Source organism: Macrobrachium rosenbergii, chromosome 40 (assembly GCF_040412425.1).
Source record: "Macrobrachium rosenbergii isolate ZJJX-2024 chromosome 40, ASM4041242v1, whole genome shotgun sequence".
NCBI classification, from domain to species: domain Eukaryota; kingdom Metazoa; phylum Arthropoda; class Malacostraca; order Decapoda; family Palaemonidae; genus Macrobrachium; species Macrobrachium rosenbergii.
Genome location: NC_089780.1, coordinates 16,676,927 through 16,694,555, shown reverse-complemented (window position 1 = coordinate 16,694,555; position 17,629 = coordinate 16,676,927). Strand labels below are relative to the sequence as shown.

Below are 17,629 nucleotides of genomic sequence, written 5' to 3'. Positions count from 1 at the left end.
GTAATCAGGTGGAGCCATCACACTGAGAACTGTTGTTACCTTAGCTTTAAAGGGTTACGTGTCCATCTTTTTCATTTATTAGATATATGGTCATCAGTGTTTGTCTAGGTGAGAATGCAAAGGAGCTTTAAGCTAGGGTAGCAATAGTAGCAATTTTCCTCTCATTTTGCATGACTTTGTTACATGGTGCCTGTGGAAGTGCTGGAATCTCACGCTTATTTTGCTTCGCCAAGGCCAGAACCACAGTTGCAATGCTGTCAGTACTAAGGAATTACAGGTAGTTGCAACAACCTAGAGTAGCTGTCTACACAGGGTTGCATAGAAGGAAGACTTGCTATTCTCAGGTTCATCAGCAAACATAGTTTTTTGTGGTAGACTAGAGTGTCATCAGAAATTGTGTGCACCAGTTCTGACTGATGCCATAGCCTTATTCCTTACCTCACCTGAGCCATGCTGCCATGACAAACCATATTACAATAATACAAATTTTCAGTTATTCCTCAAATCTGTTCAGCAAATTTATGATTTTTTGAAAGTTGTGCTGTGGCGGATTTATCTCTTGGGGTAAGAAGAATATAAACACACTTTACACTTTTCCTTTTTATTTACAAATATGTACATATTTACATAAATACATACATACACCACAACCATTCACATACATGTACTTAAAACTAACCTAATATTAGACTTAACCTATAACCTTTACAGTTCCAAGTAAAACAAATACTGAAACAATTTCCATTTTCAATTAGATTTCACTCAATAATTTACTGTCTTCCAGTTTAATATGGTAATTTTAAAGTTGCATTTATCAGTCAACACTATACTGTATCTCCAAAATCTAGACCTTCATAAGCAAACACCATTAGGATTCCCATTTCGTAAAGCAACAACGAATAAAAAAATGTTATGGTCTACCTTTAATAATCACAAATTACAGTCACAAATGAATTCCCAACTCCACTTTCACTACAGTCTGCTGAATACTACATCCATTACCATTAAGTTAACATGAAAACTAGACTTTCATGAATAACCCCTCTATTAACCTCTAATTCTATCCTTCTTCCATAAGGACTGTTATGAACCAAACCTTTATGGGAGAGTGGTGTGTGCATTCATCAAGGTCTTTATTTCTTGTTACTTTTTCTTTGGCTGCAATGATGAATGAAAAATCAAGCCACAGGTTTTGACTTTGGTGAAATGGAGAGCACAACATTCATTCCACAAACCTGAAAAAGACAGCAGAATTAGTGGGAAAAGTTACTGACAGGCAAAGCATACAAACTGAAATAAAAACTATTATAGTGAAGCATATACAATATTGCACAAGTTAAAATATTCACGCTTATTTTGAATTACTGTGATAGATTTTACATGAAGGAAACAGTAAATTTCAGGATATCACCTGTAAAATTCAGAATTTTGTTCCAGAAGGTGTAGGTGCTTATTGACTTACTTTTAGACCTGAAGTAATCAACTTTTAGATATTGTAAATATATTTTTATGCATTATTGTATGGAATGCTGAAATAACAAACTGAAGAAAAAAGTGCATACAATATATTGAATATAATGGTACAACTGGATCATAGATGATATACATGACGTACATCACTAAATTTTGGTCTGTTCAGTAGTGATTTCTGCCATCCATCTTAATCTTACTGCCTCAGTAATCTGACATATGTAAATGACTGTTATTTGTTTTTTAACCTTTTAAACCCATATTTGTGCCTAGTTTTATTCATAAATCAGACTGCCCCTTATTTTCTTCTGTAGTTTAAGTAAAATTACTTTTATATCAACAGGTTGGCTCATATCTGAAGAGTCCCCAGTATCCAGTCTGGGTTATATGTTGTGAAAGCCACTTCAGTGTCATCTTCAGTCGGGATACACTTGTAACTTCTGACATGCCCTCTGTTGCTAGGTTTGACTTATACTATTACGATGGTTTAGCACTACAAGATGATGAAATTCGTCTTACTCTAGGTAAGAAATTTTTCTTATTGTTCCTTGTAATTTTAAAGTGGCTTGAAAGTTCTGCCCATTTTTTATGCTGACAGATATTGACATTGAGGTTCTTATTTTTAGTGCCTTGGAGTTAGGCCATACAACATCAGTAACATCTTGTGGCAAAACGAGTATTCAGTTCTTTAACTTGGGCTTCAGATGTTAGCTTGAGTGAAGGTAATAAAATGCCACTGTAATACTGTTTCTGTAATAATAATCAGTTTTCAGTTAATTCTGTGATACACTGTTGTAAATACAAATCTAGATAAATAAAAGTGTAGTAGCATTTTAGGATGCATGACGAGCAGCACAGTTGGAGATAATGAGATTGCGTTAATCAAAGATCACTGGCTTATAAGGAGAACTTCCAAAATACTCTTTGTTCCAATGGGTATACAATTGTTGCCATTTAAATCCTTCGGTACAAGCTGGAATGGCCATTGAATCTTGTCCCTTAACTATTTATTTATTTTATGATTATTGCTCTATCTTCCCTGTGCACACATTGGATTTTGAAGTGGGTAGGTAGCTTGCTATCAATGTTTCCTTTCACCTCCTTTGTGCGCTTTTATTTTGCTTTTCCTTGTGTCCGGTGGTTTTCTTTGGAACAGATAATATGCTCTCCTTGTTCTCTATACTTTCCTCCAGGAAAGGTAGAGCTCACAGTTGAGCTTTGTAGGCAGGATTCCTGGTACTCCATCTTGAACTATGCTGTGTTGTTGATGCTAAAGTTTCACGTTCATTGCAACGGGAAGCTTAATCTTCCTCTTCATAGAAAGGTGAGGAGCCTTCCAAGTTCTTTTGTCTACCTTTCTCTGGCCAGTCCAGGAAGGGAGAAGGCAAAAAGGGTTTGTTGAGAGTGGTGATCCCCATCCTACACTGTTACTAGTAGTAACTTATGTCACTGGGCAAGGTAGCAGGGAGTGGACCTTTGGGTCATGTCATTCCTGAGAGATGGATACAGGCTTCCCTTCAGGATGTTCATCCACCTATCTCTTTGACACTAATACTGTTTCCAACTTTTTCTCCAGGAAATCTCGGGCCTTGTTGAAGACATAAACGATGATGAAGAAAAGAACCATGGAAGTTGTAGATTTAGCCTCCAGGTTTTACAGCTACCTTCTTCCTCATATAGAAGGCAACTGGGGTTTGGAAAGCTGCTATTGACCTCTCATTGTTAAACAGTTATGTTGACAGATTTGTTGCACTATGGAAACTGCATTCAGTGTTAGATTCCATCAGAGAGGTTGTCAAGGCTTTTGGAGGTCAACTTAATGGTTTTGATAAGACCTGCACATGTATCCCTTCAAGTACCCTTTCTACAAGAATCCAACTTGAGGCTCTGTGCTTTGGGCTGGTGACCTTTTCTCAAGTGTTTACTTGAGTGTTCACAGATGATCTTAACTTGGGCATGTTCGAAGGGTAATTGTTCAATGCCTGGACAATTGGTTATTTTTGGGTTCCTCCAGGGACTGCCTCCTTTGTGACAGGGATTGTCAGCTGGTTTTTGGTCTCCATCTGGGAATCAAGATCAACTGGTACAAGTCCGATCACATCCCCAGGCAGTAGATGAAGTACCTAGGTATGCTATCAAGACCTTCATGGTGGGCTATCACATGAAAAACCTTAGTGGGTAGCAACACTGTTGTAACCTTGTTGGGTGGAGCCACCTTAGGGGTCCTTAAAGGAAATACAGTAGCTGGCCAGAAGGACTGAAATTACCAAGGGCTCTGCTCCCTGTCTCTGCCACACTGCCCAGTGAAGTGGTGGGCATCCCCTTGCTTGTGGCAGCTGAGGAGGAGGAATGCCAGCCTCGGTATCCTCCTTTCTTCCCCTTCTCTCCTTTCCGGGACGTGGCTCAAAATGGAATGTGAAGGGGCTGGGGAAACTCCCTGCACTTTCTAGAGGAAGAAGATTAGCTGCTGGTCTGGGTTTGGAGAGAACAGGTTCTCTCAAAAACTGACGGCTTATCTACACCCAAAAGTCTAGCCACAGCAGACCTTGAAACCACTGGAAATCTGAAAGAAACTTCACAGTGGATTAGAGTGTCTTTGGACTGAATACTGTGCATTCTGTCAAATAGCATTAACTGAGGAAAGGTGAACTTTTCAAGTTATAAAACAAATATCCATTTACTGAGGAAAAGAACTTTTCAAAAGTTTAAAACAAATATTACTTTATATTATTTACTTGTACACTGTTACTAAAGATCTTCATGCCACAAATGTGAACAATACACTACACAGTACAGTACACACAAATGTCATATACAATTTAGTAACAAAGACTTTTATTTTCCAGATTTGGATAAAGTAGAAGCTGACACAAATGTAGTACCCCCATTAGAGCTATGCATCCGCACTAAGTGGCATGGGGCAACAATTGAGTGGAATGGAATGGACCCTATACTATAAAAGCAGTAGATAGGAGGTGAAGCCAAACCATTTAATACCTCTGGAGTAAAGCATAACTAAATTATTTAATGATTTCATTGGATTTGTTCATCATTTGAAAATGATTCCTTTTAGGACACTTGATTTTGTTACCAAATACTGTGATTTTAAATGGTTATAACGTTTAACTGAAAAGTATAAACTATATATAATTTTTGTAACCTTGAGTGAACACCATCAATTTCTCTTTTGTGGTAAGCTGTGAAGCTGAATCTGTAGTCTGTTCATTTACGTGAATAATTGTTAATGAGCTTGTGAATAAAAAAAAATAAAAATTATGAACTAAAATTTATCTTTTGATATCACATAGATATATGTGAAAGCAAGAAAAGCAACACAGATTCAAAATAAAAATGCCAATGCTAGTTAAGACAATTTGTACACATTACATCAAGTGTTGGCTTCTAATGGGTTTAGTTTTTTAGATTTAAAATGAAAATGCCAATGCTAATTACGACAATCTGTATTACATTAAGTGTTGTCTTTTAATGGGTTTTGTATTTCATTTTTCTGTAAGTGTGCAGCGATCCGTCCAATCTATCCCTATAAAGGCAAAAGCTTCTTGTAATTCATCAACTGTATATATAAATTTCTGGAAGTAAAGCAATGTATGCATAACGTTTCACTGTAAGCCTTTTTATATACACATGTAATGTAAATTGTTTCAAATTATGGTATGTAAACTAGTTGGGTCATTTTGTACACAGATCTCATGAAGCCATTCAGTTCTTTTTCTTGACAGAAAATATTCCTTATACACTTGACTATATTTTTCTTAATAGAAAATATTCCTTTAAATTACTTGATTTTCACAATACACTTGCCTATTACTGCTGCAGACAGAGCGCATTTTTGTACTTGACAAAACAAAAAATTACACATACATGTATTGAGAAAACATAAGAGATTAGACATATTACTTAATATGAAAATAGAGGTGAATCTTTATAATTCTGTAAGCTGTCACTTACTCTACTTATTGTGAGCAGTCTGAAACATTCTAGTCATTTTTTTTTTTTTTTTTTTTTTTTTTTGTACTAACCTTTTTCCATGTTGTGCACTGAAAAGATTTTAAGTTAATTATTGGATAATTCAAATAAAGCTTTACTTTGTAAATGTCATTCATGCACAATACAACAAAAATGTTTCTAAATCATAATTTGTAAACTTAATAAATGTACAATTAAAAGGTAATGTGCACAATTTGGTAAGTTCAGTACATTTCATGTTACAAAAAGACAGAGCAAAATATCAAGTGGCTGTAATTTTTAAGTCATTTGTTTGCAGTTGCTGTGATAGTTATTTCTGTAATTAGTTCCGTCCTAAAGTTACAAACTATGTTAAATAAAATATTTATTGATAATCAGTTTTTTTGTACTATTCCGAGCTTTATTTCCATGATAAAGATGAAAGAACCTTTACAATGGCACATGTCTTGGGACATTTGTAATTTCTTGCAGCCTGCAATGAACAGTAGTGTGAATAAGACATTAACAGTTCATCTTTGCAACATTGAAATATTGATTAGTAATGCAAACATGTTTTAATTTTCAAATTATTTTCCCACCATACAGATAAAAAGTTACTGTACATACAAAAATACTGGGTAAGGGTCTTCAAGATGAAAATTATAGAAGAGTACGATTGCCTGAGTATACTGTGATAATGTAGGAGAAAGTTATGCAAAAAAACGAGTTAAAATTCAAAAACCGTTTAGGCTTTATGGCAAAGGTACTGTACTGGCAAATATAATTACGCTAGTTACCCATACAGTGGCAGGCATTCCGAAGAGAGTTAGTGTCCATCAAGGAACCAGACCTAGTTCATTATCACATTAGTGAAGGATGTTAGAGAGTGCAGAAGAGACTACTGGGAGGTACTACACGCAGAATGTTGTGGCATAAGCAACAGCATAATTTAGAGGAAGATGTTTTTGAAATGTTTCAGGGTTGGAGGAGTGGAATATGAAAGTGACTGAAAATCAATAAAATCAATACCGTAGTTATGGGCATCAGAAAGGATGCACAGGAATATGGCTGTGGATGTTCTGACAGGTGTCATGGTGATCTATACTTTACCACTTCAGAAGAGACACCAACAGCATTTGTGCAAATGGACCCATCAGCAGGAATTACTATTAGCTTTCATCATTATTTGCACATAATAAATGTGAAAACAAAAATTAAGGACGGAGGTGGAACTCATCACATGGATGTAAATATTGGAAACTGGCATATGATACAATTTAAATTGTTTCATAACCTGTCACTGCCTTTACTTTCCTGGCCATACACATAAATGAACAACAATTTACTCTCAATGCTGACTTAGTTGTAACCTCACCTGATAACAGTATGCTTGACACCCAAGTATTTGCAAGTTTCTAAATAAGACAACTGACACTAATAATTCAGACTGTTGAATCATTACTGCATTCCATAAAACTAGTGAAAAAAAAATACTGTAAACCACGAATCATAACTAATGATTTGATATTTAATACACCATAGCCTTTTGCCTAATCAATATGATCAATGAACAGGCATTACTCAATAGTTTTACTTACGTTAACTGAAAAGCCTTCATGTAAAAGCCTGACTTGCTTCTTGATGATCAGAGTTATTCAAGGTGGCGCCAGGGGTGTGTTTCTTGGGAGCAAGTCTGGCCAACCATACCATGCATCAGCATGTCCTAAACCCAGAAACTTGTATCCCTTATCCGTAAGATATTCTGTTAAATAATTAATCCCTTCCGGGATATGAGTAACTTCGATACACATTAATCGGAAGGTCACTTTGTCCCAGGGAATCGTCTTTAGTATCTGTAAGAAAAACAGGACACTATAGTATGAATAATATTACAATTTAGAGTGAAGTTTAGCACTTACGAGGTCACTGCCTAACCGTGTGAAACTTAAGTCTTCATTAATTATAATTTTGGTAATGCATATCACTTTCAAAAACTTATATAATGTCTACACTGCCATTCTGTACTTGTGACATTTAGTATCCAGGGCTTTGAATTATTATTTCCACAGTTGAGTAATTCACTGCACTGACAAATATACTAACTTTAACCTCAAATGACTCAATATCCAAAGACATGAAGTCAACGACTTCGACATCCAAGGCTCGAAGAATAGAGTACAGGGGAATACCCTTCAAAATGATGCCTTTGTCACTCAGGTGACTACTTGTTCCCAAGCCCACTGTAGGCCTGTAAAGTAAAAAAAAGTTTTAGTGCCCAATACCGAGAGCCTTAGCATAAGAAAAAAACTAAGGTTAGAAGCAAAGGTACAGTACTAGTTACTTCGGAAGTCCATCTCCTTTCTTTTCATTAACATTTTTTTACAAATTTTCTGAACAGCTGCCACCATATACACACAATAAAAGTGCCTCTTATGTGAACACTTAAGTAAAAGTAGGGTAAATTAACCTTACTTTTAAATGACCTAAAGTAGAATGTACAGTATTCTCACTGGGATATTACTTGGATTTTTGCATAATGTCTTCATCATCAAAGTGTTGTATGAAAATTCTGGAACTGTGCATACAATGCACTCACGATCACAAGCCGATTAAGTTGAAGCATATGGAAGCTAATCAAAATTCAAGTACTGCACTGCACATGCTAAAAGATATCATCAAAAAGATTAATTGGCAGTGATAACAGTGGGCTCGCAGGGACAAATCTCCTCACTGGCATAACTGCCTCCCCTTCCTGCTGCTGGCCCAGTCAAACTTGTGAGGTTGAGAGGCAGATATCTCATGTAAATTAAGATTTAAATGTTATGAAATGTAAAAGTAGATTAAAAAAAGTTAAAAAAAAACTTCCTTACATAAACATGAGAGAACATATGGATGAAACGAATATACTGTATTTATGACTGGACAGTATAACAAATTTATATATGCAGAAGTCTGAACATCGCTACATGTAGTGGGTCTGGCTTTAAGAGCCAAAACAACCCAAGGTTGTTCAAAAAGCCCAGGGATAGTGACACAATTTACTGTTGTTAGACTGAGCTGGCCTTATACCAGCATGGATTCTTGCTCCTGAAGCAGCCCGTTAATGTGTTAGTTCATGACGTTAAAGCATCATGTTGACAGACAGACTAACAGAGGGAGATAGGTAAATCTCAAGGGGTTAAGAGAACCTTCAGGAAGATAAAAAATGGAAGTGCTTCAGGACCAACAAGAAAAATAAAATGATTAGAAGAAAGCAGTTGAAGAACTAGTCACTCATAAGCAGAACAGAAAACCCTTATGTACAAACATGATAATGGAAGAAACGAGTCCATGAGAATGAGAAAATGTATTACAAAAACAACATAAAAGGGAAAGGGGATGTATTACAATGAGAGAAGGCGAGGAATAAGACTTGTCAAAGCATGCTATGAAAGAACTATGTTTAGAAAGGGCTGGAGGAAAAAAGGCTGAGATGGAATGAGATATTAAGATTAGAGCTCAGAAATTATTGCAATCCAAATTCATGTAGATAGTATCAAAGAGTTAGGACTACATTTGTTTTTCTTTATCTTTTTATATAGTATCTTTTAGTTATGTTTATGGATTCTGAAAAGTCGTGTCAATTTAGCACATATCAAGAACAAAGTAGCGTTTACATGCCCTTAGTGCCCTTACTATCATGGATTGACACCATCAGTTTCTGGATGTATTGAAAGGTATTTTTTCAGACCAGTATTTTGCATTTTTAACTCCTATTTAAAAGCAGGTACGTCTTCTATTTAAATAATATTTTTTCACTAGATTCTGTTCCCTCATAGATATTTCCATATATGTTTGAATTTTGTTAGGTTTGCAGTATGTACCTACAATGACTACACTTGACCAGTCTTAGTAATGGTCATGTTACTGACCAGCAACTTCCATAATACAAGCCAAGTCAAAAAGCTGCTGAGTCCATTCCTTATTAGACATTGTTAAACAAAGTCTTAGTTTGTGTGGGTGAGCAGTTGTAAGGAATACTTTACCATAAATACCGCAGCCATTAGCAATACTTCTTACTTGTGAAGAATTACTCACTCAAAAGTAACATAAGAAGCATGGGGGGTGGTTGAAAGAGCAGCATTGATAATATACGCTTTTCTGTTTTTCCTCTGAAGCAACTTGTAAATTTCTGGTAGTGGTTCTATTAGGAGTCCTCTCCATCCAAGTCTTCTCTCAAAAAATAAGGTGTTGCTCAAAAATTCACCTTCTGATGCACCAACTTCAATGTAAAATCCATCTTCCTGCATAGAAGTTAAAGGAATTATAACACAATACTTCTAATTTGAATATAATGTTGATGAGACAGCATGAAGGAATGCTTTCATCTATAATCAGCAAAAATCATTTAGACTGAACATAAAACAAGCCATTGCAAGTAATTTATTCAAGAAAAGTGTGTCATTATCTTTACAATCCTCTACTGCTCTGAGATATGTAAAAAAAGAGCAAATTTGCCACAGGTACTTATTAATGGTAATAGTTTAAGGTAGTTCAGAATGCCTATTTATTGATGATGTACAGTATAAGCATATTTGTGAAAAGAACTAGGGTAAATCACAACTCATAAACTACAATGAACTTTATGGTAATAAAATGACACGTAGAAAAATGTTGAGAAAAAATTCAAATCTATCACATGGCACAACAAAACTTCCAATTTCTGTGTTTCAGCTGCCAAACAAAAATACCATACAACTTAAGGGTGAACTCTAGCTTGTAATAAGAATTGGAAAGAGATTCTTATAAGTACCTGCTTTATAGATAGTGGTTAGGATGTGATCTGAGGGAACAAAGGATACGATCAGAGTCTCAAGTTTTGCTGGATAACAGAAAACAACTGCTTGGGCATTTAGAACTGTGCATTGGTAAAACTTTCACCAGCAAGAAGTAAAATACCAGAAACCATGCCTACCACTGAAAGGCTATTTATACTTCTGTGACCGAACCACCACATGCGGACACAGTGAAAAGACTAAAGAAACTCTTTGCCAAGAAAAATGTCCAGCTAATCCCAACACTAATGTAGCTCTTGAACAGTGAATGATCCTGAACAGGGTCAAACATTTACCTCATCAAAACTGCATAAGTCCTACTGGACGTAATTACCACAAGTTGTTCATGACTGCAAAGAGCTGGAGTCATGCATATGAAAGGAATGTGAGAATCACTGATAGAGAATACATGCTGGACTTTCATGCATAGTAATCAGCTTCTTTGATGGAAATTGTTTACATAACTGACTTTTGGCTTTTGAACTGTTAAATACTTTGGCCTAATCAAAATACCCATGGTGTGCATAGTGTTATCTTTTTTTGAAGCATTCTTAGTAGCATATTCAACAGCATCCGGGTAATTTGGTAAACTTATAATTATAATATTTAGTCTTGTACATAACATTTTACATGATTTTGTAGCTGATGCTTTGATAAGTGTGAATTATTTTATATTTACCGTGTAATTTTTCATTAAAATCTGCAGCTTCTTTTAATTTGATTACCAGTTTGCAGTCCATATTCTGTAATAATTCTAGGAAATTACTAAAGTAAAAACACTGCATACATTAGCAAACCTAGCCTTATCCTGACCTAATACTGTATTCTGTTAGGATATATCTAACTAATGTATCACAGAAGGGCCGCTATCTTTCAACGACAAACTTACGTAGCTTTTAACATGAAGAATGATTTACCTCAGCAGTGATATAAAAGTGCTTGAGATCCAACAGCAGACATAAGGATAGGATGAAAAGCCTAAATACAAAAGAAACGACATGATATTGCTTTACACAGAAATGAACTTATGAGTTAAATACCAAATTCAGTGTCTTTGCACTTTTGGCTTGACTTTGTAAAAACTTAACTACTGTCCATACAGCAGTGATGTCCCTTGGTTGCTGAATTTGAAAAAGGTAGTGATGGTTATAAATTACCTACACCATATGAACTTGGCAAGTGTTCTTCCAAAGAAATTACTGAGAAGAATGCCATTAAACTTTTTTGTAAGTTTTGGAAAGTTCACAGGAAAATAAATTGTCTTTCAAATATACTTGTCACTTCTGTTGCTCTGCATCAGGAATAATTTCACATAACTGTACAGGATAGTCCTAAAATAATACACTTAGTGTCTTACGCATAATACAAGGAGGGTAATGAGATTTACTCACCATTCCATTAAGTGTTTTGTTAGCAAACTCTGACTGGTTGTATTGTGAATAATGAACCATTTCAGGGTGATAAATATTATACGGATGTGGTGAAGGTGGTTGCAGTAGTTCTCTGCGAATATAGCCTATAAGTCTGGGGTCATCCTGAGCTGCTCCCTACAATTGAAACAATCACATTATTTACAGTAGTTGCCTTGAATGTGCGTGTCAATGCTAATTTCCTTAGTAAAAACTTTAAATATTTACAGTAGTTTCCCTTTCTATTGTAAGATAAAGAATTTTTACATTTTATCTAATCAAATACAGTACTGTATTTTTAAGTAGGTAATTACTATTAGTTTTACAATTTCAATATGTTTACATAACTGCCAATGTTAATTTATAGTTATTATGCTTCACCAAATAAATAACACAATCTCTGTGACATATAAGAATAATTCTTTTTAAATACAAGAAACCTCCAAGTATCATTAGTACAGTATTCATTTAAAAATCCAGGTGGTTTCCTAACACGATACTACTTACACACATTTTCAAGTTGTATTGTTATTGCCAATGTCTAACACAAGTTCTTTTTTAATGGAAAATATAATTCTTCTCCACAATACTTTAACATAAATCTTAAATGATAGTGGTTAGTGAGAAAAGTATGGTGGAAATAACTTTACCTCTAAGTCATATTCTGGAATAAAGCAGTTGTGCAGAGAGTCAGTACCTTTGGTAGAATTCTCATCTGGAACGAATTTCAGCACTGGTGAGTTAAGCAGCATGAATGACTACTCAGAGAAGAAAGAATAAAATTAAATTAACCATGGGCAAAACAAAGATTGCACTGGAATTGGAAATTTTGAGGAAAAAACCTTGTCTTTGAGAATCAAAAAATTCATTACTGGCATGCTCTAATAACAGTACCTTAACTTAAAATTGTAAGGTCTATGGTCATTCAAAATCATCCTTTATAAACATTAAATAAGTTCAGTCATGGAGATCTTTTTCTTCAGACCAATGATATGGTATACTGTACAAATCTGATCTGTTTTGATTTGATAAACAAAATCCTAAGGCCAATCTTTCTTACTTTAAAAAATCATTATTTTTGAGTATCAAACATTGCTGCAAGCACCAGACTCCAAAAAGTCTGTTGCAAGTTCCCGTGTTTTTTTTTTTTTTTTTTTTTTTTTTGTTACAAGAGAATATTAACCATATACTGGACCACCCTCTTTTGTCCATCTTGGTGCCCATATATGGGAAGGAGGGTTCCAGAAGGTATTAAGCTACTCATCTAAACACTGGCATTTCAAGTAAGGTTGCCAGTCCCATGCCCATACCCCAACACATTGTCACTAGAGCTTATGTAATTAAAGCATCTGACATTCATCCATCACTGATGACCACCCATTCATATTCTAATCAGATCAAATGATATTAACTTCAACATCTGAGACATCAGTGGTATGGTGAGGAATTGTGTGAGCAATATACAGTATGTCTTGTGAAAATCTTCACAATCTTTAAAATCACTCAATGACTTCCAGAAGTTTGATTTCAATGTCTAAAAGCTGTAACAGCACCTCTTCAGTGTTGGGACCTTTGGCAGGGGAGGCACACTTTTCACAACTTTACATATATACCTCTTCATTTAATTTTTTTTTTTATTTAATTAATTTGTTTTATTTACTTTTCACAGATACGAAAAGGGTAACATGAGATAGTGTTAAAAGTGTCATGGCCAGTGCCCGTGAACAGATAATGAAATGAGAAATTTCTTTCGAGAATTAGCCATTTTTGTTTCCTGAAAAACAGTCAGATGACAGAGAGCAACATCTTTACCTTTTGATAATGTAGGGGACTCAAAGAATCTAATAAAATCATTTGACATAATACGCAGTACGACATGACAAACCTTGACATTTTAGGAGTTCAAATTTAAAAACATTGAAATGACAGTTAGCAAAATACTTTAAAAAGCACAATATTCAAAAGAACCAAGAGGTTTGCAAGCTCAACTTCTTAACTAGTCTGATTTAGTCTCAGCTCAATTATGTTTCAGTCAGGAGATGAACAGGCAGAAAATAAGGATGCTCCTGCTATGTGTGACAATAGTAAGTGAACATTTCTTATGCGAACAGTTCATCTCATGAGCAAGCATTCTGGTTCTTGTGCCTTTAACAAACCCAGTTGTCTTTGTCATGCAAGTTTGTCAGGGCAAAGTAAAGTACAGTGCTATAGTGGGTGATGGCAAAGCTAATGACATCTTTTATGCATAACAAAAATAATTGTGGTTATGACTCACCTGCCTTTATTGTGGAGTTTTTTGATACAAAATAGAAATTCAACAGGATACTCATGACTAACAAGAAGATGACATTCCTTCGGAGTCCCAGAACGTACATCTCTCTGTCAAGTGAAAACAAAATCATAGGGAAAACATGACTGAATCTGCCTCAGTTCCTTCTGAAAAAAACTAGGGTAGAACTATATAGTAGCTCCGCGGTGGCGACTGCCTTCTAACTCAACTTTTCTACAGTTTTTTGGTTACTAATTATGAATTTACCTTTAATTTTTGGCGCTCGAGTGTAATTAACCTGTAATTAACCCCTGAAGTCCATCCAACAAGGGGTTTCTATACGCGATCTTCACAAGACAGAGCACGGGTACGTCTGTTTTGAACGGTTCATATCCCGTCCGGCAAGCGCAATAACTTGTTAACGTATGGGTACCCAACCCCGCCCGCCCCCCCGGACCAGTACTAAACACAGCAAAGGGACATTCCATTTGGCCAACAACAAACAAATGCACCCCTAAAAGTGTAGAAAAAACCAGTTGAAAAGGTAAAAACAGGCACGGAGCTAATAAATAGAATTACCAAAACTAGGCTAAAATCGAATTTCACATGCCAACAGGATATTGTTACTCTACAAATACTTGAATTGTCTGTCTTTAGGCTCAAAACTAAGAATTGATAATTAGCAAGCAATTCCACACACTATTATACTGCATTCCAAATTAAGCTTGTAACACAACGGTGTAATGTAAGGTTTATCAAGGGCAATGGCCAATGGCTTTATACCCAGTGTGATTACAAACAGGCTATGTATGAAATTATAAGGTTTATTTACAGCACTTAATAATAATAATAATTTCTGTGCAGTTGTAATCATGTAACTGGTCTGTCAGAACAATTCCACTCTTGAAGTGAAACACTAAAATTTCATCAAACTGGAAGCAACTGTAGTCTTCTTATCTGTGTGTGAAGACTGGACTTGCCTCACCTTCTACTTAACTACAGTACTAATCTTTCGAACACAATAATTGAATTGCTTACTTTATTCAGAATAGATGAAGTTAAAGTCATCGGGTTCCAACCTCACTTTCGCCTTCAGGTGATTTGAAATAACCATATATCATGTCGGGATATGACGTCTTATGCTGGCAGTGTTGGACAGCCATTGAATTGATAAACATTTAATTATTTACTGAAACGTCCGGAATTCACATGGAATACCCATTATTATATACAGCTTCCAAACACCGTAAGAGTTTAAGATATATACTTTCTGCAGAGTTGAATTTGTCACGTGTAGCAACAAAGTAAAGCAAAATTCGCGCAATTATGCCACGTGCTCCCATTTTGATGGATTGGAGGGCAGATGTCAGGATATGTTAATCATACATTTCTGACTGGTTGGAATACAAAAGTGGCCTAGGCCGTGACCTAGGTCGACATGGGGCACAAATTTTTGTCACTCATGGTGTTATTACCGTTCAATCCAATGGCTTTATGCCTAATATGATTAAAAACACAGTGTATAAATAAAAGTACGAGGGTAACAACACTTAATTAGGATGCGACTACGGACCTGAAAATGACAGTCGGCCATCCTAATTGTAGTAGTGATGTGGGAGGATTAGCCTTTAGAACGTCTCCTCCCTTGAAGTGAAACGCTAAAATAAATTTCGTTGAACTGCAACAGCGAGAAACTAACACACAATAATTAATCCAGATGAGAATTTATACTTTGACAGCATGCAATGGATATTCATTTCAGTTTCATTCTCCTTCCGAAATACTTCTGCTCCGGCTCAAAGCAACATTTTAGTTCCCCGTACAATGTAGGCTGCACCCACATAAATTAAGCCTTTTACTTTACCTCCATTCTGCGTCAGTTCTTCTGCAACTCTCTGCCAACTACTTCTCAGTGTAACTAGGATTTTCTCCCAGTTCCACTTTCATCTCCATTATTTTCTGGATAGCTTTATCTTGCTTTCCACCCACTCTAACTATTTCCTTTCACTGTCCTAAGCCTAAATGGCCGAGAGTGCCCCAGTGCTTGGCTTGGCAGCCTAAATTTCATAAAAATAAGACCGAATGTTTCTTTCCTGCCTCGTTGTGCGTGAGAGATGTGATTATTTTATTGGCAACAATCTTCTAAATCAGCCCCAACCGGCACAAATTAGTTTCGTTTCCCTTGAAATTTCACGCAGGCGCTGAACTACGAAAGCTATTACCCCGAAACCTCAGTCTTGTCCAATCAAACAACCAGCCTTGATCACAGAATGAAACGCCGGTCCTCTCCTGCAGAAGCTAGGCAGTAAGACAAAATAGACGATAGACACCTGTTACAATTCATTCTTCTTCTTCTTCTTCTAAATAAACAGAATACCGTACCTTTCGTTCGGGTCTCTCCTTCTCGCTTATATCTTGAAATCGAGAAGCAATCATTCACAGATACATTCTCAAAAAGAAGCAACATGAACGCTCTTAAGTTTAGCACAATGTGTGTAAAGCGAATTTTTAGCTGATTTATTTCTCGGATAGTTTCCTGTAGAGGACGAAAATCTTGAGTACTTTCCGCTTTGTTATATATGATCGAGAGTTGAACGACGTCTCTACTTCACTCTGTGTTATTATTTTTATTATATTCTTAATTGCATATTTTAAAAAAACGCTTACGGCACTTCAATTAGATATTTTCGTCACTGTCAAAAGGGATTTTTTAAAACTATTATTGACGGTGTCTTTACATGACACTGAAAAACTCTTAAAGCAGGACGAATGAGATGGCAGCAACATTGATAAAAAAATGCGTTTGCAAGACCACGTCATAAGGAAAAAGCGTTTTGCGGGCTTGCAACGTGACGAGGAAAAGATGAAAGAAATATGGAAATATGAAGCACAGTTTTCAAGTACTCGTTTAATTCCAAATTAAAAATTGCTGCAAGCCAAACAAAAATGAAAGACCGTACGACACGATAAATAATGAAAAGGAAAAATTTATGAAATGTTTCACTACTTAACGCAAACCTGTTTTATCGTTCCGTGGTATGATGCCCTCGGGCGAGGCGTTATTAAACGGGATGCCCACAATCTCTCTCTCTCTCAACTTGCTTGTATTCAGTTATATATACAGTATATATATATATATATATATATATATATATATATATATATATATAGATACATAGATAGATAGATAGATAGAGATGTATATAGTTTGTGTGCTTCTGTTCAGGCGCTCTATATAGCCTACCATTTACCAACGCTTTCTTGGTGTCTTCTCCTCCCGCCACTTGGGAATTACCATTGTATACATCCCTTTAAAGAGAATACTGTCTCCCATTCTTTTCACATGGCCAAAAGTCTCATAAGTTTCACGCTAAAACTTTTTACCATCTCTTCATACTGCCCGCTGTTTCAATCCCTTTTACTCCTCTTATGTTGCCAAGACGATTATCTTAACATTTGCCACCTTTAATCTCTCATTCACTACATTATGAGCCATTACTAAGTGACACAATCGTATATGTTCACTTTTCTTTCCACTAGCTAATTATCAGATTTAATTCCAGCCACTGCTCTTACTAATTTATCCGTCAACTTACTTTTCCACTAACATTGCACCGATATACATAATAAAGTACAATGCAGCAAACTTTCCCTCGCCTTCCCTATTTCCCAAACACTGTATAATGTAATAGTAAATACTA

The 17,629-nt window shown here is 35.8% G+C and overlaps 2 protein-coding genes across 3 annotated transcripts in view; one reads left to right on the top strand and one right to left on the bottom strand.

Moving 5' to 3' along the window:
• LOC136826187 (serine-rich adhesin for platelets-like) overlaps positions 1 to 5,831 on the top strand; it is a 77,905-nt gene extending 72,074 nt beyond the window's left edge. The window contains exons 9-10 of the mRNA XM_067083241.1: positions 1,814 to 1,994; positions 4,317 to 5,831. Of these exons, the coding sequence (XP_066939342.1) occupies positions 1,814 to 1,994; positions 4,317 to 4,429 (294 nt within the window). The 3' untranslated portion in view covers positions 4,430 to 5,831. The remainder of the gene's footprint in view (positions 1 to 1,813; positions 1,995 to 4,316) is intronic.
• On the bottom strand, positions 586 to 16,265 carry LOC136826188 (protein Star-like). Of its 2 annotated transcripts, none has more exons than XM_067083243.1 (8): positions 14,967 to 16,265; positions 13,935 to 14,038; positions 12,310 to 12,374; positions 11,642 to 11,797; positions 9,514 to 9,719; positions 7,540 to 7,684; positions 7,035 to 7,289; positions 586 to 1,235 (listed from the first exon to the last, which is right to left on the bottom strand). In XM_067083243.1, the coding sequence occupies exons 2-7, from the start codon at positions 14,032 to 14,034 to the stop codon at positions 7,092 to 7,094; spliced, it is 870 nt and encodes a 289-aa protein (XP_066939344.1). In that variant the 5' UTR covers positions 14,035 to 14,038; positions 14,967 to 16,265; the 3' UTR covers positions 586 to 1,235; positions 7,035 to 7,091. The 2 variants fall into 2 exon arrangements, with proteins under 2 accessions (XP_066939344.1, XP_066939345.1); XM_067083244.1 differs by having other exon boundaries at positions 15,793 to 15,924.
• Positions 16,266 to 17,629: the final 1,364 nt, after the last annotated feature.